This window comes from Cuculus canorus, chromosome 19 (genome assembly GCF_017976375.1).
Source record: "Cuculus canorus isolate bCucCan1 chromosome 19, bCucCan1.pri, whole genome shotgun sequence".
Lineage (NCBI taxonomy): Eukaryota > Metazoa > Chordata > Aves > Cuculiformes > Cuculidae > Cuculus > Cuculus canorus.
Genome location: NC_071419.1, coordinates 4,398,453 through 4,420,924, shown reverse-complemented (window position 1 = coordinate 4,420,924; position 22,472 = coordinate 4,398,453). Strand labels below are relative to the sequence as shown.

General features: G+C 45.3%; 1 protein-coding gene across 4 annotated transcripts; it reads left to right on the top strand.

The window, feature by feature from the left end:
• Positions 1–1,407: 1,407 nt before the first annotated feature.
• Positions 1,408–22,103, top strand: ADAMTS13 (ADAM metallopeptidase with thrombospondin type 1 motif 13). 4 transcript variants are annotated; one of them, XM_054084511.1, is made up of 29 exons: positions 1,409–1,566; positions 1,875–1,941; positions 2,774–3,057; positions 3,255–3,396; positions 3,761–3,897; positions 4,637–4,720; positions 4,806–4,930; positions 5,687–5,833; positions 6,165–6,299; positions 6,854–7,004; positions 7,637–7,741; positions 8,504–8,655; positions 8,775–8,838; positions 9,396–9,522; positions 9,749–9,897; positions 11,235–11,355; positions 11,824–11,904; positions 12,168–12,349; positions 12,793–12,928; positions 14,529–14,658; positions 15,311–15,500; positions 16,093–16,207; positions 16,551–16,680; positions 17,963–18,167; positions 18,671–18,983; positions 19,343–19,489; positions 19,955–20,131; positions 20,476–20,660; positions 21,216–22,103. In XM_054084511.1, the coding sequence occupies exons 1-29, from the start codon at positions 1,492–1,494 to the stop codon at positions 21,372–21,374; spliced, it is 4,215 nt and encodes a 1,404-aa protein (XP_053940486.1). In that variant the 5' UTR covers positions 1,409–1,491; the 3' UTR covers positions 21,375–22,103. The 4 variants fall into 4 exon arrangements, 3 of the variants coding, with proteins under 3 accessions (XP_053940486.1, XP_053940487.1, XP_053940485.1); XM_054084512.1 differs by having other exon boundaries at positions 3,758–3,897; positions 9,749–9,798; XM_054084510.1 differs by having other exon boundaries at positions 3,758–3,897.
• The last annotated feature ends 369 nt before the right edge of the window (positions 22,104–22,472 follow it).

Genomic DNA, 22,472 nt, shown 5'->3' with positions numbered 1-22,472 from the left:
ATGAGGGTGGGGAGGCCCTGGCCCAGGTTGCCCAGAGCAGTGGTGGCTGCCCCATCCCTGGAGGTGTTCCAGGCCAGGTTGGATGGGGCTTGGAGCCCCTGATCCAGTGGGAGGTGTCCCAGCCCACAGCAGGGAGTGGAACTGGATGGGCTTTAAGGTCCCTTCTGATCAAAGCCATTCTATGCTTCTACAAATTAATTACTGTTACATAAAGTGGAATATTTTGATTTAAGCTAAATTACTGTTACATAAAGTGGAATATTTTGATTTAAGCTGAAGTAGTGTTGAGCTTGTCCAAGTGACTGTATTTTTTGGAAGTCAGACACAATGTCCCTCTAATAAGATGGTTTTTTTATAGCATGTTTTTTTTCAAATAGTGTTTTTCCAGACGCTGTTACATCTTGTGTTCAGTATGATCTGTGCTGAACAGATATGTCTTTTTCTATAACCACCTCTGTTTGCAGGTTTTCCCTATCTCCAATGCAAGGTCAGACAGACAACTGGCTCCAAATCTCCAAATTAGTAAATGATTTGACTGTTGTGAGGGTCATGATAATTAGTTCTTGGAAAGTATAAGATTTTGGGGAAAAATTATACATATGCATGTAAGTGGCAAATATATTCTGTGACCAGCTCTTGTCTCACTGTACGTGGTTGATGGAGATCACTCCCTTGTGTTGCCCAGGCCCAATTAAAAGTTTCTTGCTTTCTAAACTCCAAAACGAGTCTTAGAGAGTTTATTTGTCGGCATTTTTGGTATCAGTTTGAGTTAGAGTCAGAAACTGATCCTACTTTAACTCAGTAGCTCTAAGTAACTTCATTTTCTGAAAGCAAAGTGCATGTTTCTCAGACGGCTTCTCTCTGGAAGTGGGAACACAGGGCATTGGTATGCAGAAAGTACACTTATTCCTATAATAACCAAGGATATCTTCGAGCTGGTGAATAAAGGCCACGGCTGCAGGGATGTGCAGACAGAATAGGTGACCCCAAACTAACCAACAGAGTATTCCATCCCATATATGTCGTCCATCCCATATATGTCGTAGTATAAAATCAAGAGATCGTGAGATGGCACCGTGGGTGAGGTGTGGGGTCTGTCAGAGCACAAGTTTAACAACGCAATCATTTTTCCTCCTGCGAATCGTCTGTCAGAGCACAAGTTAAACAGCACAGAGCCCCTTTCCCCCCTACAAATCGCCCCTTGTGTGTTTGGCCACTCGGACTGGCTCACAGCTCGTTCTTGCTGCGCTCTTTGGCCGCAGTGAAGTTGCAAATATTGCGCAAAGCCTCCCTCCCTCGTTCCAGCTGTTCCCGTACAGCCTCCGGCTGCAGGCCGTTCCCCTCCGGCTGCCTCTCTCTGTAGAGGATCAGCTCCCCTGTTTGTTTGAACCCTGCACTCTTCCCTTCCGCTCCACGTGATGCCGTGGGCCAAACAGCGCCTTGTCCTAATCACCCCTGGGACTCCACGGCTCTGCTTGCAACTCCTCCAGCATGATCGTCAGCTTGACAATCTGGGCGCTCGTGATGCTCCCCTTGGGGTTCTGCTGGCCGTCGGCTTTCCAAGAGGTGAGTTTGGCCTCCAGAAAACGCCGTTTCCAGGAAGCCTTTTTTATTTCTAGGAAAGAAAATAAGAGACGACACAATGTGTTCTAAGCCAAAACTCATCAAACCTCAGTAATCAAGAAGATAAAGCTATTTCCTCTGGGTGGCTGTTGTGCAGCCCATGCTTAGTGCAAAACAAAGCCATGAGAATTTGGCGCCAGCACTTGTTGAGCTGTTTGCTGGCGTTCCTTCCAGGTTAGGTTCAGTTATGCGATAGTCTCGTATCCGTTTGTTTTCTTGAAAAAAATGTAAAGCTATTCTTCTTCTTGCAGAAATTTCTTGGTGCTCTGGATGCAGAAGATGTTTTCTCCTATTTTGGAACTGGCTTAGTGTCTGATGGTATGCAGGACTCCTTCCTTCTTGATTTTGGAATGCATCTGTCAGGTTTTTTTTTTTCCTAAGCCTGTATGTTTGATAATGCTAAGAACACTTATTAACGAACCCTGATCTGACAAGCAGTTCTCATTTCTGAGTCACATTACTCAGTGAGGCAATCAGTGTTTTGGTGCAGAAGCAGTTGAAGAGCGGGGCCAGCATTTAAAATCTGCTGGAGGAGGTAGGATAAGTCTCTTTGCAGATTCCTGCTGCCATCCTCGTTCTCTGTATGGGTATTTTTTCAACAAGATTAACAGATCTGAGTCTTCTGAGTGAAAAGCTTTAGACTAAGATTGACTTTAAATGCGCTTGTCAATTTTTTTTTAGAACAAACACGTGGAGACACTTATATTCTAGGTCTGAATTGATGAGCATCCAGAATAAAGATATGTTTTGAACTCTCAGATCCTTAAAGGAAGGGTATTGCCTACTTATGAGTTCACCTAGTGCTCATCCCGATGTCTCTGTCTGGATTAGGATAATTCTCACTCAGTAATACATAACATCTGAGGAAATAGAACTGTCTCAGCCTTTGTCAAATGATCTGTTCACCTTATTGAGAGAGCAAAAGTGCCACTAAATTAGGGGCCAGTTTCAGAGCTGTTGTCCCAGTCAGATTGTCCTCACGCTGGAGTACGTGAAAGCACAGAAGTTCTTTGCCTGTTTACACAATGACCCCGAAAGGCCACAGTTGTCATTTGGAGAGTGTTTTTTCCTAGGGAGATAGGTCATTATATTTCTTTTCTGTGCATCATCATTTCTCATAACCGTTCTGGACTTGTTTCATGTCTTTCAGTACCTGAGTTTGTTGTGGCTGAGCCGATTTGCCCTTGTAAAGAAGAACAGATGGGGCTGATGTCCTGTCACATCCAGCACTGCTCCATTGAGGCCTGGGGAGAACTCTATGCCTTTGCATTTCTAGAGGACCATGCCCTCCTTTCCTCTTCCTTTGTGAGCAATCAAGTGGTGAACTCTTCCTTTAGCTTACTGAAGCGATTCTCAGGCAACTGCTTTGCAGGTGGGAATCCACTGCAGCCTCCCGGGGCTCAGTGTAGAGTTACCTACTGCGAAGGGCAGCTGGTGAGTACACACTGAACTTATCCTTACAAGCATTTACAGCCTTTGGAGGTTTGGAGCTTGAGGCACCAAACGTGTGATCCATCCACTTGATAAATCTGAGCATTGCAAAGGAGAAATAGGAGGGATACAGCGCACAGTTCGCTACTGATAGCAAATGTCTTTGGAATAACTTAGAGATGGAATTTCATCTCCTTTAGCAAGGGGTTGTCATCACAGCTGAGGAAAAGATTCATATCAAGCCTGTCAGAAGCAAGGATATGGCCCTGCTGAAGGACCTCGGCTTCTCCAGACCCCACATTCTCTTCAGAAGTGCCACGAGAGGGGGAAATACAACAAGAGGTAACGTACATGGAGAGGAAGCCCTGCTTGTTCTGCTTGGGAAAGCTGTCACCTGATAATGGGGTTGCTTGCATGAGCTCGGAGGAAGAAGTATAAGTATACTTGGCAGAAGTTTCTCACCTCACCAAGGTATAACTAGTGTGTTTTCATTTACGTATTTGCTATTTTGGTAGCGTAAATGCATTGCTAAAGATGGTGGCAGCTGGAAGAAGCCAAAAGAAGCGGGGAAACCCGAGCAAGCAACTGGAGGAGTGATCTTCCAGCTGAATTATTCTACTCTTTTAGGAAAAGGGAGTGGATATGTAGCCGCTTTTATGTTATCTTGCATTTTAAACTCCTTCTGTCCCTTTGTGCTGTTCAGCAGGGCAGTTTCCTTCTCGCCTGCAGAAGAGGGCTGAGGGAGCTGTCAAACACCTGGAGCTGATGGTGGTAGCAGGTCCAGATGTTTACTTGTACCACAAAGAGGACACGGAACGATATATTCTTGCCAACCTGAACATAGTGAGTCGCTTTCTGTTTGGATTACAGTGAGAGCTCACAGTGTCACAGGCAGACAGACCTCTGTGAGTGCACTGCCAGAGGTGTTCGGGGATACCTGCTTCTGGCACACTGCACTGCTTATGTGCAGGGTGTTACTCTCTGCTTCTCTTGGCACCGTGTGGCAAGCTTTCTTTTGTACAAGGAGGAGTAAAAGCTTTAGGGTTGTAGCCTTAAAGCCCATGTAGAAAATGTAGCTCTTCATTTCATTACTAATATTTTTTTATGTCAGATACAGTAGTTTTATCAGCAGAGCCTCCATCCAGACCCTGTTGCTTTCACTGAGATTGAATAAAGTCCACTGAATTAATCTCACGTTTTACATTTTGACATTTTACTTCTATTACTGGATTTCTCTAAACGTCTCCCTTTGCTATTGTTAAGAATTTGTTTATGCATTTTCTTTGCCTTTATACTGCAAAAAAAATCCTTAGCATTCATGCTGCTACCCTACGATACTGTTTCCCATGCAGATTTTTCTTTCTGCTTCAGAGAATCTGACAAATCTAACAACAGCTCTCGTCTGCTGACAGATTTATTTACACTTGTAGTGCATACTTTAATGTTCTACTTCCCACTGATTTTATAGTTGCCCCTTACGGCTGCCAGGTGCGCTACCTTTACAGTGAGTGCAGCCCTGTTAGTGGAAACAGGCAGGTGGGAGTCATCAAGATGTTATTGAATCTTTTCTGTCTCTTCCCAGGGAGCAGAGCTGCTGAGGGACGCCTCGCTGGGTGCACATTTCAGGGTTCATCTTATGCAAATGCTTGTTTTGAGAGAACCAGAGGTATGCAGGGAGGACTGTGTTCAAGCCTTGTCCAAAGGGTTGCTAAAAGCTGTATGGAATGCACAAAAGTGTGCCTTCGCTCTAGGCAGAGGTAAACATCACAACAAATATCACCTCCTCGCTGATCAGCGTTTGCGAGTGGAGCAAGAAGGTCAACCCCCAGAACGACTCTGACCCCCAGCATGCTGACATTGTCCTCTACGTCACCAGGTACGGGAGCTCCCTGGCCCTGGGAGGGGGCTGGAAACAGAACTGGTGCTGTCCAGCTGTTAGTGACAATGGTTTGCACGGGGTCTTCCAGCCGTTGGGTATCAGAGAGTCTTTGGAAATGGGTCAGTTCTCCTGTCTGGGGTTGATTATCTCGTCCTTAGTGCAATACAGTCAATCAGAGGTGCATTTTCTTCCCCAAGCACTGACCAGCCAGACTCGAGCAGACACCGTGTGCTTCCAGAGCAGCACAGCCAAAAACCCACTGCAGCTTTTTGTGGGCAGGAAAGTCAAACAGTAACTGGAAGTGAAAACCCACTGGTGTTCTCTGGAAAATTTCTAATGCTACTCTGACTCAGAATTTTGTCTGACTTTCAGGCTCCTTGCTTAAGTTGCTTTAGCTAAATCTGTTGAAGATAAACTTTTCTTGAGTGTAATGGTTTTGTTTTGGTGCCCTTTCTTCAAAGACGACGCTGCTCTGTCTTTGGCAAATAGGATTAGATCATTTCCTTCTGTTCTGCTGTCTTGTATTAGGGGATTTTTAAATGTGGAATTACCACAAATTTTGAACAGTGGGCATTTGTGGGACCCTACTGCTACCGTTTGTCCCAGGAACCCCCTGTATCAAAACAAAACTTAGGTAGCTGGCAAACTTATGGATGTGGAAGTTCCCAATCAATTCAGTTGAATGTCTAGACCCGACTTTATTAACTGCAATGGTTCTTTCTCTTTCTTCTGTATCTGCCTCCCTTATCCTAGGTTTGACCTGGAACTACCTGATGGGAACAAGGAGCTACGTGGAGTGACTCAGTTAGGTGGAGTCTGCTCCTCCTTCTGGAATTGTGTTATTACTCAGGACACCGGCTTTGACCTGGGAGTCACCATAGCCCATGAGATTGGGCACAGGTCAGTAGGAAAAGCCCCAGAGCATCCCAGTATGTTTTATTTGGGTAAAAATACTCCCAAGTTTAAAGGATTTGGAAGGAAAGGGAACTGTTGGCATAACACGGGGTTTCCTATAGATTGTTAAATCAAAAAGAAAGAGTTCCTTGCGTTCCCTGTATTCCTGCATGCTCTGTGAGAATTAGACGCTGCAAGGAGGAGAGCGAACCTTTGTGACAACAGTAGAAGGAAAAGCTGCAGAGGGAGCTCAGCCCTTGCTTAGGGAAGAGAGGCTCTGAGGGAACTCAGCTTCGGGGGTTCTTCTCTTTGGGACACTGTCCTTCTTCTGTTACAGTCTCGGAATTCCCCACGATGGCGAGGGGAATGGGTGCAGCAGCAGCGGTTACATCATGAGTTCAGCAGGAAACCACAACAGCATTGACCTCTCCTGGTCGCAGTGCAGCCGAGAAGAGTTCCTGGCCTTTGTCAGGTAAGGAAATGGTTGAGTACTGTGTGCCTATGTGGGAGCAGCTCCCTGTGTTGGGAGCTTAGGAGAAGGCAGGGAAAGACTTGGAATAAAATAGGACATTCTTGGAAAATAAGGAACTGTGGAAAGCCTGGAGTTTGTTTATTTCTTATCACTTTTGTCTAGTGCTGAAGCTAAACCCAGTTTTTGCTTCAAGTAGCTGGAAATTACTTTGGTTAGTGACTAACATGCCTGGGCTGTGCTGAAGTTCTCGGACACTAGGTCAGCCTGGAAATTTGATTTAAAATGTCAGAACATTATGTTTAAATAAGCACTGTGGGCTGTGAGCTGGCTGGGTGAAGATCAGGAATGGGTTTCTGTTATAACTTCAGCAGCGGGGAACTGTGAGCATCTCCAGGCAGCTGCTGCGACTAAATCCGTCACAGCCCACAGTGAGCATGTGTTGTCTGAGAAAGCAACAGCCAACTCCCAGAATGAAACTCCGCAGAAGTTTGCAAACATGTCATTGTCCTCTCTGCCCACAGCTGGGAAAGTGATATTTCTTATGTCTCTATCAGTACAGGCCAAACAAACTGCTTAAATGACCTGCCGGACACGGACGGCAGCATCCCTGGATGGAAGCCTGGCTTGTACTATGGAGCAGATGAGCAATGTAAAATAGCTTTTGGGAGCCTTGCCACCACCTGCACCTTTGCTGACAGCAATGTTGTAGGTAGAAAGTTTGTCTGTCTTGCTAGGGGCAGCAGGGAAATGTTCTGGAGCCAAGATTCAGGGAAAGGGAGCTGGGGCCTTTTTATTATAAGGGGGTGGAAGGTGAGGTGCTTTCCTGCCACAGATTTATTAGCAAAGAACAATGCTTTTAAAATGCTTCCCATCTCTGTATCACTTCTTTCACCCACATAAATCTCCTTTAAGATTTGCATAGTACCCAGAGCCTTCTGTCCAAACAAGGACCTGGTAATGGGAGTGCTGGGCACATTCACTCAGGGTCCTGTTGTAGGGAGCTCCTGTTCTCTGGATCCCCTCGGCTTCTCTGCCATTGCACAAGTCCTCAGGTCTGAGAGATGCTGCGTGGCTAATAGCTGCCATCTGGGCATGTTTTGTTAATGAGGAATCACTGAGGTGGGTGAAACTTTAATTGTTTCAGTTGATTATCTTCTAGCATTACAGTGCTGGTCTTTTGATGTGCCCAGAGCTTTTGCCTGATAGAGAAGGGGTGAAGGAACTTGCATGCCTTGTAGGGTAGCTGTGGGGAAAACAAACATCCAGGAGTGGCTTTTGGGACTTCTATGTTGACCCTAAGTGACTCCCTAAACTCCCTGATTTTCTTGTCACATCAGGACGTATGTGCAGTTCTCTCATGCCATGTGCAACCAGGAGACAGATCCAGCTGTTCTCGGCTTCTTGTTCCCCTCTTGGATGGTACAGAGTGTGGAATTGATAAGGTAGGGAGGCTGCTGATCTGATGGTCAGCAGTGGGTGTGGGTGCTGTGGAGCTCATTAGCTAGCAGGACATTGTTGGTGCCAGAGAGTCCATGGCACTCTGCGCCTCAGCTGGGGAGCTAAGGCTCAGACACTCCAGTCACAAACTGGTACCAGCTGATTTTGGTGTTTCCATCTTCTTTGTATTTGCAGTTCTATAGCCTGATATGATTCTGTTCACAAAGGTTTGTAGTGACAGGACTAAGGGCAATGGGTATAAACTGGAGAGGGGCAGATTTAGACTAGACAAAAGGCGGAATTTCTTCACGATGAGGATGGTGAGGCCCTGGCACAGGTTGTCCAGGGAAGTTGTGGCTGCCCCATCCCTGGAGGTGTTCAAGGTCAGGTTGGATGGGCCTTGGGCGGCCTGAGCCAGTGGGATGTCCTTGCCCATGGCAGGGCGGTTGGAACTGGGTGATCTTGAAGGTCCTTTCCAACCCAAACTAATCTATGATTCTATGATATCCAAACTTCCCTTCAAGGCTTTGCTTTCTATGTGAAATGACCTGTCAGCTCTTTGTTTTAACCCCAACCTCACGTTAGACCATAATTAGAAGTGGGACTCTCCTCACCTCTTTTGAGAGAGTGCTTTTCATACACCTTGGGATTCTCCGTTTCAGTCTGGCCTGCCAAAAGATGAGGACTTGTCCCACCCTTGTAGATCCCAGCCCTGCAGCGTTCAGTGTGGTGCTGCTGCCACCAATTTTGTGTATTCTTGATCTCAGTGGTGCTCCAAGGGACAGTGCAGCTCTCTGGAAGAACTGAACTCCACGGCTGTGGTGCACGGGCAATGGTCTGGCTGGAGCCCCTTCTCCCCCTGCTCCCGCAGCTGCGGAGGTGGAGTTACGATACGGCAGCGGTTCTGTAACAACCCCAGGTGAGAGGTGGGGAGCTGGGGAGTTTGCAAAGCCTCTTGGCTGAATCAGGGCCAGAGTTTTGCTCTTTGCTTGGGACAAACCTGCCCCCATTGAGGACTTCTTTTCCTGTCATTTCCAGGCCTGCTTTTGGGGGGCAGGAATGCCACGGGGCCAGCATCCAAGTGGAAATGTGTAATACTCAGGTAATGGAGCAGATTGCATCTTCTGAGCTTTTTTTTTTTTACCTTAATGCTGTTTAACCCTTTGAGAGCTGTATTGTTTGGAACTGTACTTCTCACAGCTGATTGCTCTGGGAAGGAGGACTAAAGACCTGGCATACAGCCTCCATCTGTCTGACAACAAGAGAGGTATTTGTTCTACTGTGTCTGAAGACAGCAGCATTATTTAATAGCATTGTTGATGTCTAATGAAGCATTTTCTCTATTCCTTCATAGCAGGACAGACACTGAGAAAATAGTGACTCACTTAATGATAGTTTTCTTCAGAGGGACATTCTTGTATTGTTCCTATTTTCCTTATCCGTTTATTTTGTATAAATAGCAAAGAAATCAGCTTCCAAACACAATTCTCTGCATATCCCGCAGCCTCCTATTAAAGTGGTTTTCTTTATTTTCAGTTGGTTTGGTATTTTACTTAGCAGCCACTGCTTTGTGCCTTTAGCTACTGGGTAAAATGCTGCTTGTGATTCTGTGCTCAGTAACTTCCTTTCATTACCCATACAATTCTCTGTGGGTTGTAGGCCTGTTTAGTGACCCAGCAGGACTTTATGGCTGAACAATGTGCAGCAACAAATTTAAAGCCACTGTACCTCACTGGAGAAGCGCCATCCTTTCATACCTGGACTTCTGCTGTTGGCTTTGCCAAAGGTAAAGAAAGACTGAGAAACTGTGGTTTCTTTGTGAATGGGAGGGTTTAGGAACTTACCTGTACTTTGATATCAAAAGATCATTTCACTGGTGGTTTTAGTTTCCAGGTGAAACCTGGATGCTTTTTCTGTCGGATCTTCTTGACTTCTTCCTGTTGTTTGATGGTTGGAAGCGTGGAAACTTACTGAAAGAGTAGCTCCTTTCTTCTTCTGTCTGCTTCCTCCAGGGGACTTGCTGTGCAAGCACATGTGCAGGGCCGTTGGAAACAAATTCATGGTAAGCCGCGAAGACAGTTTCATAGATGGAACAAGATGCGAGCAGGATGACTCTGAGCACCACGGGTCTTTCAATCTGTGTGTAATGGGAAGCTGCAGAGTAAGTGACTGGGGAATCCAGGTGAATGCCTGGTGTGTAATCTGCTCCAAAGGAGTCAATTTACTAGGAATAGGGGGGAAAAAACACACTGTCCCAAACAACAGAGCAAGCTCTTCTCGAAAGAAGAGAGTTTTGTTCTTTGCTTATTGGATGGACCCCAACAAATCTACTGTTCTGTCTATGCATCCAGTGCCAATGCCCTCTAGATAAAACATTCTGCTAATTATGCAATATATATGCAAGGCTATTCATCCCTAAACCAAGCAGCAATAGCTTTGTGTTGGTTGAGGAGACATCATTAACTGTTCAGTTTGCATGGTGTAAATAACCCTATAAAATGCCAATAGAATAAGAAAAGTGATATGACTTGAGCTGTGTCGGTGGGAAAATAGGGAAGCTGGGAATCGTAAGTCAACAAGTTGATTGTTGCAGTAACGCTAATCAAAACTGAGGTAAAACTACTCTTTTTTCGGGATTGGACATGAAAAAGACATTCTTTTACGATGAACTTGGATACAACTCCCCCGCGCCGTCTGCATTTTAGTAACTGTTCAATGCTCACCCGGCTGTATGTTTTCTATTGTTTCTTTACATTCCCAGAATACACTTTTAACATTTTATGTTTTTCTCATTATCCTCATGTTCACAATGTTTAGTAATGCATTTCTACCTAATGAACTGCAGAGGGTGTAGGCATAATCTGTTCTGATTTCTGCTGTTCTGTTTGCCACAGTTATAAATACGGATGTTATGGCAGCATCCAAAGCCTGGGATCAGTGCCTCTAGCATAAATTCAGCAGTTGCACGTGTTTTGCTGCTAAGCCTGCTGAGATCCTCCTGTAGCTTTGTGTAAATTAGTCTAGTTCATGGGAATGAGGATAGAATCTGTTCTCTGAGCTCTGTGGGATTGAAGGCCAGGCTGAAGGATATGAGCTAGGTTTGGGGTTTGGGGAGCTAAAGATTCCTTTAGATCCTGCCATTCCTGTTTACTGTTCTCCTGGGCTTCGCCACTGCCCTCCTCCAGAAAGAGTTTGCAGAAGAGAGGGAAAGCAGAGCCTTTGCTTTAGGTCACACAAGAAATCTTTCTGGGTTGCTTTCTATGGGAAGGAAAATGTCACACAATTAATGAAACTCGTTGTGCTCTCACCTAAGATTTCCTGATCCCTGGCTTTGCATGCTGCTCTACGGTGGTACAAGTGCATCTTTGTCTGTGTGTTCTTCTTAAATTCAAATTGCAAATGAAAAAGGCAGTTTCAGGAATTCAGGCAATGTTGCTTTGGCTCACTTGCTTTCTTCTCAGAATAGGCAAGTCCTGACAGGCTTTCCCCTTTGCTCAGGCTTTCGGGTGTGATGGCCAGATGGACTCCAAGAAAATAATGGACTCTTGCAAGGTCTGTGGGGGTGATAATAGCACTTGCAGCAAAGTGAGTGGATCTTACGCAGAAGGAAAAGCTAAAGGTGTGTAAAAAGCTAAAGCTCCTCACCCTCAGGCTCAATGTTACGGTAGTGCTTATATGCTACATATTTGTATGCATATTCAGCGTTCATAAATTTCTGTATGTGACTTCTTGTTTCTGCTTCTGCTTGATTTTATTTTATGGAGGATATGGCAATGGAGTTTGGGTGGTTAACAGAAAAGGCAGCTAAGGTCTGTAGCAGGGAGATAGCTATTGTGTAGGCAGAGTGGCTGTTTTGGTCATGGTTCTCTGAACATGGACCAGAAATACGACCATCTGGGAAGTTCGGCAAATGATTGGTAGCTGGAGGCTGTGTCAGATGCTTCCTGAGATGTTACTAACCTGCTTGGGAACTGATCTGGCTCCTGTAGTATCATGTATGGATATTAACAGAGAACGTAGAAAGAACAGAGGTACAGAGGTATGGCAACAGAAGATGACTGTGTCTTTTTCCTTTCCATCCTTCCAGAGTACGTTACATTTCTGTCCCTGCCTTATAACACCACCGTGGTCCATGTTATCAATCGGAGACCACTCTTCACACATTTGGGTGAGTTGAATGCAAAGGGACTACAGGTGGGGCTAAAAAGAGCTTGTAAATAAAAGCAAATGGAATTTGGGAGGAAAGTTCTTGATGATGCAATTTGTTTGCGGATGCTCTCCAGTGGGAAGCGATAGAAGCCATGCTCTTTGGGATGCCCAACTTAGATCAAACTGGCTTCTAGCAGATGGGCAGTTTGTAGGTGCCAGCCCCAGGGGATCCTGGTGACCACATCATATCTCTTAACATCACTGCTGCTTATTCTCCTCTAGCTGTGAAGGTTAAAGGAGAGTATGTGGTCGCTGGGAAGGGAAAAATCTCTCTGAATGTCACCTATCCATCAGTTCTGGAGGACAGCCAGATCAAATACAAAGTATTTCTCACCAAGGACAACCTGCCAAGCCTGGAGGAAATCCATGTAGATGGGCCAACGCAAGAAGAAATCGAAATACAGGTAAATTAAAATAGCAGAGTTGGAAAGGGGCCAGTCAGAACTGGCCAGGCTGAGTTTTTGTGTAGCTCTGCTGCAGCACAGAATCCAAGTGTAGTAGGCTTCATGTCCAAGGCCAGTGGAGATGAGGTTCTCTAAGAGTGATGATGTTGCTCTTCTGGGGAAAGGGGGAGGGTTGTCTGACTACAGGCTTTCTGCAGGTCTAGGGCATGATTGTGTGGGGAAAAGCACACTGAGTACTTTTGCTCAGCTGAATCTTTCTTCGGTGCCCTGTGCACATAGTTCACAAGGTAAGTACTCTGACTGCGTCTGGCAAGAACTGAGAACTTTAGCACTGAGGCTCAGGATTGGATGGAAAAAAGGGAGGGACTGACTTCTCTTATCTCCATCCTAAGAAATGAGTCTGAATCGATTTGTGCATTGACCACAACTTTTTCCCTCACCAGGTCTATCGAAGGTATGCAAAAGAATATGGCAATGTCACCAACCCAGACATCACCTTCAGCTACTTTGTCCCAAAAGAGAACCTGACGTATCTCTGGATTCCTCAGCAGGGGCCATGTTCAGTGACCTGTGGGGAAGGTGAGGCAAAAGTACTTAACCCTTACTTTTTACCGAGATCTGGGCAGGCTTCGGGTAGTCACACGGATCCTTACTCCGTGAGCTCTTCTGGGGTGACTGAAGATTATGTGACATCAGCGATAGATACTTGGTTAGAACTTATCAAACATCTGAACTGAATTTAAAAGCAAATTGCTCAGAGTGAGCTGCAGTTGGCAGTGTTAAACTGAACCAAAGAAAAGGGTGGTGCAGTTTTTGAACTAATTTAGCAAATCAGCAACTGAACTTAATCATCAAAAGGATAGTGGAAATTTTTGATCATGAACAGGATTTTTAAATAGGTTTTAGCTGAACTTTTCGTTTTAAGACTAAATAATTGTCTCACATTTTTCAAAGTTATTGCAGACTGTAATTTGAAGTGGGCTAAACATCAAAAGCCTGAGACCAAAGTGGTATCTGGTATCTAACTAAAGCCTCAGAGCTAATTACAAAACTTCCTTCTTAGAATTCTATTCCTGTGCCATCGCTAATCCTTTCTGTCTCCCTGGAGAAATCGTAATGCAGATTGTAACAGATCACTCTAGTAGACAGTCTGACATCTTGTTTGCCAGATAATTCAGATGACATTGGCAAACCTCTCAAGACTTTTATGACAAGGATTTAGAAAATACATTAATGAATACTCATGGAAGGCAATCTGTAGCACTAGTTCTGTCTGGAGAGCCCTTCTCCAGCAGTTTCCCTGGGTGAACTGATTGCTGAAACCCTGAACTAAAGAATTCAAAATACTCCCAGCTAATGCAGTCACAAACAAAACAATGAGAAAGCTGGGACTTAAAATAACAGAAAGTTGAGAATCTGAGCTGTAATTGCATCTTGAGAGCTGAAAGTGATGCTCAAGCACTCCTTACCAATAGACGTTATTTGAAAACAAGGAGGGTAGTGAAAAGCTAACATTGCTGATTGTTTCTTTATGTTTGCCTCTCAGGATTATGCTCTCTGAGATTCAGGAATGCCTGTCTCTCTCTTTGTGGGTGGCTCATTCACTGCAAAGGAGACTCTTTACATGTTTGCTTTCTTATTTGAGTTTGGATTTTCACCCTCTCTACCTGTTAGGTTCAGTAGTGTTAAAAAAGTCTTGGTTATAGCTGAGGTTTATGAATATTTCATTTCTTGCGTGCCACAGGCACCGCACATCTGCAGTTTCTCTCCCAGTACTATTGATGATCACTTTGAGGACATCGGCACAGTGCTGTCTGGGTACAAAGGCTTTGTCATCATATTACATGACTAGTTCTAGAGAGAGTCATTTAAAAATGCCTGATCACTAGAGCTTATTTTCAGCGATCTGTCCCTCATCAGTCAGACATCAAGATCATTAGAAATCATGTGGACCAAATGATTGTTGATATCCATGCAAACAGCCAGTTTAGAGCAATCTTTCCATTTTGACAAACATCAAACATCTCATTTTCTGTGGTGTTTGTCTTGGCAGTCACTTTAAAACTCTTGAGGAAAAAATATGTATTATATTATTTGAGTAAATCAGTCTTCCTAGCATAATGGAGATGAACTGTTCCCTTTGTTTACAACTTCCTTTCGTTTTCCTTTTGTATCCTAGGGATGCGACCAGTGGATCACGTGTGCTTTGACCAGACGAAGAATGAAATAACAGAGGATCAGTGGTGTCTGGAGGTCCCACAGCCTCTTTTAGAGCACAAGCCCTGTGCCATGGAGCCATGCCTGTACAGGTTGGTGTTCCTGGAAACTCAACTGCATTCTTGCTTCGCTTGTCCTTTCTCAGCCAGCTAACCCAGTCTCCGCAGGCTTCTTTGCATTGTACACAGTAAAATGAAAGGAGAGGTATGAAGTAGTTTCTTCGTAATTATAATGGCTTAGTAGACACCAAACTATGTTCTGGTTTTCCTCCTCCCATGAGGTAATCAAGGTGTCAGCTGAATGAATGGGAGATAGTCCTTCCAATATTTTACAGTAGTCTTCTAAATGAAAACACTTTGGAAGCACAGCCAGAAGGTGTCTGCTTACATCCCTTCCAAGATTTGATCTAATTCTGGAGGAGACCCTTGTGTTAATTAGACTGGAAAGAGGACCAAGAGCCAAGCCTACCCAGACATTGATCTCATAGACATTTTAGTGTTTAATAAAAAGTGATTACACTGTGACCTATCACTCTTCAGCTTATGAACTTTCAGTCTTAGCGAGCTGTCAGTGCAGGAACTTAAATTCCCAGCAGTTGGTTGTCCTCTCAGTCACGTTCAGGCAAGTCTCTGGAAATAGAGAAGCTGGATACTCTGTATGACCCATTTTAGTAATCAGTGGCATGAGTAATAAACCTCTATGATCTAGATGAGAAATAGGGTGATACAATTACTTCCCATTTAGGTGGAAGATATCACAGACAGATGAATGCTCTGCTGTCTGTGGAACTGGAGTTGCCCGGCAGAATCTGACCTGTGTTCAGTTTCGAGATGGATTGGAGACTGTTGTGGATGACAACTTCTGCTCAACAGAAGAAAAACCTCTCTCCGTTGTGCCGTGTGTGGTTAATGTCTGCCCTTTGGGCTGGGACAAGGTGAGTTTATTGGCTTGGCTTGTTTCAGGAGTCTCACTGGGAGCTTTGCGCTTGTGATCTACAAGACGCCACCAGTTAGGAAACACCACCTTGTTACTGGAGTCTGGGAGGGTGCTTTATACCAGGAATATCTTGCCAGTTAAAGGGTCATCCTGTCACTTTAGAAAGCTCTCTCCCTCTTAATTAATGCTGCTGGATTAATCAGTTCATAGTCGTGGATTGTTTAGGGCAACTCTTGACTGTGTTCCTTCTTAATCACAGGATCACTGGTCCGAACCTGTACTGAGGAGCCACTGTTATGTTTACATTTAGAGATAGGAAAGAGGCAGCATTAGGCATCTCCAGGCTCTGGTGGCTCTCCCTTCAGGCAGTGTGAATTAGGAGGGGTCTTGGCTGTTGCATGTCTGTAGCTATTCCTAATACTTATATGTCCTGCAAAAATGGAGAAATGCTTAAATGTGCCTTTTTCTTCAGTGACAGCAAATACGTTGTAGGCTTGACCCGGCGGTATCCGCCAGCTTCATTAGTTCGGGACTGGTGAGGAAAGCAGGTGCCAATGTCAGTCTGGGTCTTTTTGCTCTGTTCTGAGCAGGAACATGCACACTTGCTTCAGACTTCGGAGTCACTTGGGCATATCCAACTGGGAAATCAGACCGTGTATGTCTGGACCCCTCTAGCTGGAGAGTGTTCCGTCTCCTGTGGTAGAGGTGAGATCTTGCAGTGCTGCAGAAGAATGTTACTTGGCTATAGATATTAGCTCGATCGCTAGGAACCTGAGGGACCTGGGGTTTTCCCCTCTGTTGTTCAAAGTGCCTTTGTAGGATGGGATCATCGTTTTTTTGAGTCTGGAAAAGGCAAGAGGGCCTGGCTTAGACAGGGGATGGTTTAGAGGACTGACTGGCTGCTGCTCAGTTCCAGAGTTGATGAGCGCAATGATCGTGCCTGGGAATTGGGCAGAGTTTACTTGTTTGGTACATACACATGTGAGTGACAATGCTTGGCTTTTTTCAACGCTTGCGTGCCATGCAGTAAAATTGCTTCCTGTTCTAGGCAGGACTCAGCTGCAGTACGTATGTGTGGCTTTTGACACCAAAGAAGAAACCCAAGAAGAAAACTGTCATCCAGTGCCAAAGCCAGAGAGCAGGGTGGAAGTCTGTGATCTCAATCCTTGCCCACCAAGGTAAAGCAGTCACCAGGAGATAACAAGCCAGTGAGAAGTCTTTTCTTTCTCTCTCTGTGTCCATGGACATGGAAAAGTAAGGGTCAAGCTCCTCTGAGGATGTTATCTTCCTCTCCCCTGCTCTGAAAGGTCAGCCAACTGCCCAAACAGTAGCAGTGGTCAAACTCAGCAAACTGAGTCTTTCCTGGGCTGGTATGTTCTCAAGCAGAGCTAAGTGACATCTTTGGACTCTGAGCCCAGGGAAAAACTGAAACCCTTTTAATCCCTTATTACCCTAGAGGTTTAGGAACAAATCCATAACTGTGAAAGATCGGGACACCTTTTCCAGCTGTACAGTTTTCACACAACATCAAGAAAAGTAGCTTGAATCAAATGCTCTAAGAATCTGGGACTGACTGGTGATCTCTCCCACATGAACCAGTGTGTATGTGTGCATTAATGCAATTCCAGCTGTATTTCCATAGACTAGTTGGTTTTAAGATCCAGGGAAGATGGGTGACAGCTGGAGGTACTCCCTGATGACTGCGTTGATCCCAGGTAGCATTACAAAATGGGATCCCAAGGTGTAAGCCGTGGAGAAGGTGTGGAGCACACGGTCCTGCCGAGAAGGCAGAAGAGATTGTGGCAGACATCCAGAGTGATGGTTTGCCTCACTGAGAGGAGCAGAAGCTGTGTCATTTCAAACAGTGCCCTCCAAGGTCAAAAGGGCCACATGGGCCACTAAAGTGTGCACTAGGGAAGATCGATTGTCCATCAACACATATGGTGTGATCTAGGAGGTGGCTCAGGGTTGATAAATGAGGCAGAGCTTGCCCTACTCTGTTAACTGTTGGACTGAAGAAATGCTGGCATCTGAGCTTTCTTCCGTGCTCCCAGAATGAAATAACCCTGAGTCGGTTTCTGATCTGACAAAGTGGTGTGCGTTTTGGAGGGAGATAAGGTTATTTTTGCAGTTAAGTCTGTGTATGTCACGCTGGGGAAGACTGTAATGGTCATAGGGTGTGATTCAATGTGTATTTTTAGTCTGTGGGTTTCTTGCAAAATGTGAATGCCCTCCGTTTGGATCTGGCTCCAAACCTGCTCCAGACTGCCCAGCCTTGTTTCAAAGGCTGCCTCTGAAGTACTGTAGACAGCAAAGTGTGTGAGGCAGAGGGGTGAAGAAAGCTGATGAGGAGCAGAAGAGGGAAGGATGAGGCAACTGCAGTGCATTCTCTACAGTGAGAGGTAGTTGAAGGTGGAGATTAATCACTAACTCAGTTTTTCTCCTCCTGTCCTCTGTCAGGTGGAAGGTAACCCCAGCTGCCCCCTGTTCCTCCAGCTGTGGGCTCGGCTTAGCTGTTCAGCTGGTCACCTGTGTGCAGATTCACCAAGGCAAGGAGATTGTGCTGGAGGAGCATTTGTGTCCTGTGGCAGAGAAGCCCCTGACCACCATCCCCTGCGTCATCCGAATGTGCTCTTACGAATGGAGCTTCAGCGAGTGGACAGAGGTATCTGCTCCTGTTTAGATGTAGCTTTTGGTGTCCAGTGCAGCAGTTTTATAGCCATTCATTTCCCTAAAGCATGCAGGGGTGAAATACCACTTCTGCTTCGTATATTTACTTCCCACAGAAATGCTAGACTGTTTCTAGGGGTGCTTTCCATCCTTTCCACTGTGTTTAGCCTGCGTTTAGCAGCCGTAGGTTTGCTTCCCACATTTCTCAGTTCAGATTTTGGCTGCAGTTTAAAAATGGTCTTTGGCACGTCTTCTTCTGGAATCCTTTTGGATTTTTTTGGGGTGTGTTTTTCAATTCAAAGGTATAGTTTGGAAGATCCCATGGGAGTTGAGCTATCTTATAGCTGATACAACTAAAGCACTGAGAGGGCGAGTGGTAGAACAGCATCGGTGACCAAAAGATTCGCCCTTCCAGATCATGGCTGAGCCAATAAATATAGATTTCTAAATAACGACTGAAACACACATATAAAGACCTGTGGGTTTCTTCCTCTGCAGTGTTCAGCTTCGTGTGGGAATGGCATTCAGACGCGGCAGGATTTCTGCCTCAACCCGCTAACCCGTAAGCACGTGAACCCCATCTTCTGCAGGCACTTCCCCAAGGCCATTGTCGTACGTGGCTGCTCTGCAGGGCCCTGTCCTGAGCAGGCGGTGGGGACCGGGTCCCTTGGAACGGAGCTGCAGACAGTGATACCAGCCACGCATCTGACGACAGCTGCAATGGCCAAGGAGGTGAGATACAAGGACCTGGATCTTCCTCCTTCTGCTGTGCCAGCTGTGCCTCGGAAAGAGACAGAGGAGACCAGTGGAGGTGAGAAGGACACAACCAAAAAGTAGAGGATAGGTGCTTCCTGTGTGCAGCTGGGTTGTGGTGACCCTACTGCTCTACAGGGACAGGAGCATGGGAGGGAATATTCCTGGTTAGGAGGGGTGGTGTGCTATTCCTTCCAGCATGCCCTGAACTGTCCGTGTTATCTGAGCTGGGAGCAATGACTTCCCTGGGCTTCTCAAAGCTTTTCTGACTTGGGGCTCCTTGGGGCAGCGTCTGATGTCTCCCATGCTCCACCTTGTTGGCACTTGTCTGTTCATTGTGCCATGAAGGAGTGGGATCTGTGTTTCAGCAGCCGTAGTTCCTTCTGGATGTATTTCTGACCTATCTCTGCTGTGTAGATGTCTGTGGAAAGCTCTTTCTTAATGCCACCGGGGTCATCAACATGATGGGACTAGAGAGCAGTGACTGCACTGTGGCCATCGGGCGTCCCCTGGGGGAGGAGATAACAGTCAATGTCATGGAGAGTTCCCTCAACTGCAGTGCAGGTACTGTCCGGGCGTGCTGCGGACCAGCCGGGCTCTTTGGGGAACCTGCACCTCATTTCCTTGTGTGCTTTTGGTGCCCTGAATGGTTCTTGCTGCCTTGAAGCCTGTATAATCTCTGAAACCATTTCACAAGGTTTTCTGGCCCACCGAGTCTTTGTTAGATAGAGCTAAATAACGACGATACCTTCCCTCCCCCTTCATAATAGTTGCTTAGGTCTTTTGTTGATAGATGTGAGATGAAAGGGGTTTATGGGATTAAAGAAGCTGTTTGCTCTGCCCTGTTACAAACTCTCTCTGTAATAGACCGTTTTGCTAGAATTGCTACAGTTAGATTAGTTAACCAGACAGTTTTAATGACGGATTTTGATAAGATAAGGACAAGATGCAGAAATTACTTGTTTCCAGGCCTATATAAGATGCAGCCCTTTACTTAGTGTTTCTGGTCCCTGTGCTCATCCATTCCAGGTGAGGTCGTGCTGTTTTCTGGGCGGATGATGTGGCGGACAGGCTGCAGGAAGCTCTCTTTGTCACTGATAAATTCCAGAACGAATACACTGATTGTGAAACAGCGAGTTTTGCTGCCAGGAAATGGGATTGTTCTTCAGTACAACAGCAGAAAAGCAACTAAAAAGTATTACCAAGGTACCTCACTGAAAGCTTTGCTATCGATTTTGATTAAGGCACCCGTGACAAGGCCCACAGAGTTCCGTGGATTATGGTTGGCTATGGAAGTCTATGGAACATTTATTTCCTTTTAGCAGCTAATAAGCCCCTTCATGTGGAGGATTGGAATTAATATTACTTGTGGACTACCCCTCTGTTTTAAAGGCAATCCCCCTGCAGGTGTTTGCTGCTGCTGGGAGGTTCCCAGATGAAAATCCTTAGGGAAACTTTTCTGCCTGTGTTTAATTTAAATTGTTTCTTTCTTGGAGATGCTGGATGCTTCTCTAAATCTTTTTCTTTTCTGCTCCCTCTTCCCCTCTCAGACTGTGACAAGCAGCTGTTTGGTCCCCAAGGCGAAATAGTGAATCCTGTGCAACTGCCTGATCAAAGGCAAGAAGGAGTGTGCCGGACCTTCATCAACGTGGCTCCTCGGCATCGCATAGCTATCCGCGCCCCATATATTGACCTGGGCAACGAGAGCAACCAAACATATTTTAATTATATCCTGGTGAGTCAGAAACCTGAAGGGGATGGTTTGGATGGGAATGGACCAGTCTACTCAGACATTTCCATCTAGGATTTGTGACATCTAGAGGGTCAGACTCTGATTTCTGTTGTGTAAATGTAGATGCGAATAAATCCATAGAATGCTTTTGTTTGGAAGGGACATTTACAGATCATCTAGTCCAACCCCCCCTGCAGGAACAGAGACATCTTTAACTTGATCACGTTGCTCAGAGCCTCATCCAACCTGGCCTTGAATATTTCCAGGGATGGAGTCTTTACCACCTCCCTCGGCAACCTGTGCCAGTGTTTCACCACCCTCATTGGAAAAAATTCTTCCTTATATCCAGTCTAAATCTATCCTGCCTTAGTTTAAAGCCATTACTCCATGTCCTGTCACAAGAGGCTTTGCTAAAAAGTGAGCTGTTTGTTGTATTTCTTCTAACCTTTGTATAGGGCAGCTTTTCCCCTGAGTGACCAGCTGGCAAGACCTCAGTATTTTGTGGCTCCTTCACTTGTAGGCTGCTATGATATAACGGTTTGCTCTTTCTTTGTGCAGGTCCGTGATGTAAGCACCATGAAGACGATGGTGTTCCACGGGAAACAACAGTTCTTCTGGCAATCAACGGGAAGCCAGGCTGAAATTGAATTTCATGAAAATGTTAAGGAACACCAAATTAGTTTCTGGGCTGAATATCACACTATTGAGCCAAAATAAAAGGGGCCAGGGCCGCTGCACTGAGAAAACCACTGAGTCCAGTTAGTCACTGCTGCCTGTTCCCTGCTCGAGGTCACAAGAGTCATTTAACCTTTTTGCAGCTGCTTCCCCATCCACTGAGTAAGAACGATAATATCTACTGACTCCTTTTGAATCTCAATTGATATTTATGAAGGTTACACAGAAGATACGTAACTACCAAATGGCAAATAGTCCTCATACAGATTTTCTGTTTGTGTTGATTGGGATTAATGCAGTTTACACGTCTGCAGTAAGTGACTTGGACACTGAAGTCTCGGAGTCCTGCTTCTGTAATAGCTCTTAGGATAGTCATTTAATTTCCCAGTGGCTCAGTGCCCTCTTACAAGCCTCTGTGTACCACAAGTACCTGCGATTATGGTTTAACCATTCCGTTCACTCTCCTGCAGAGTAAAAGCTCTCAGAACTGAGGCCCACTGAAATTCTGCAGTGTTATAAAGAAGACAAAGATACACAAGAGAAAGAACTGCTAGCATAACAAAACTATTACATACGTGCGGGGGCAAGACAGTTTCTTTGTTCAGAACTGTAGTGCAGCACTAGGAAAGGTCGCTGAAAAGGCTGATGGAGTCACCATCCTGGAATGTTTTCAAGGAGCTGGCCAGACCAAGGCACAGCTGACCTAGTCAAGCTCTGGTGGCAGTTGGCTTTGTATGGGAGGACTAAAGGACATCCAGAAGTCCTTCTGCAGCCACCACAGAATAGTGGTTCTACTATTGTGTATCTGACAGTGACACCAGTCCTTCTTTCTATGGGAAAATAAAAGAAATCTGCCTCTTCATGATGGGTTTGGTACCAAGACATATTTACTCAGATAATAACAGGAGCTCTGCTATTAATCTGCTTGTATCTTTATCTGGCAGGAACTGTGCAGTGAGAGATCATTGAGACTGCACGACACAAGCTGTAACAGGAAGAGATATTTTATAGCAGCAACAAATATTCACTCCAGAATAATTGAAATACATTTTTAAAACTGTTTTTATTTAATATCTTGAACATGGACCATGCTTTGATCCAAATCTGTCATCCTCCTCAAAATCACAATGTACTTCTTCA

Excerpts from the sequence above, each read along its gene's own strand:
- ADAMTS13 (XM_054084510.1), top strand. The coding sequence starts at position 1,492 with ATGATCGTCAGCTTGACAATCTGGGCGCTCGTGATGCTCCCCTTGGGG. Across the intron at positions 4,721-4,805 it reads TTGTTTTGAGAGAACCAGAG|GCAGAGGTAAACATCACAAC; the intron begins GTATGCAGGGAG and ends CCTTCGCTCTAG. Across the intron at positions 9,523-9,748 it reads TGCTGTTGGCTTTGCCAAAG|GGGACTTGCTGTGCAAGCAC; the intron begins GTAAAGAAAGAC and ends TGCTTCCTCCAG.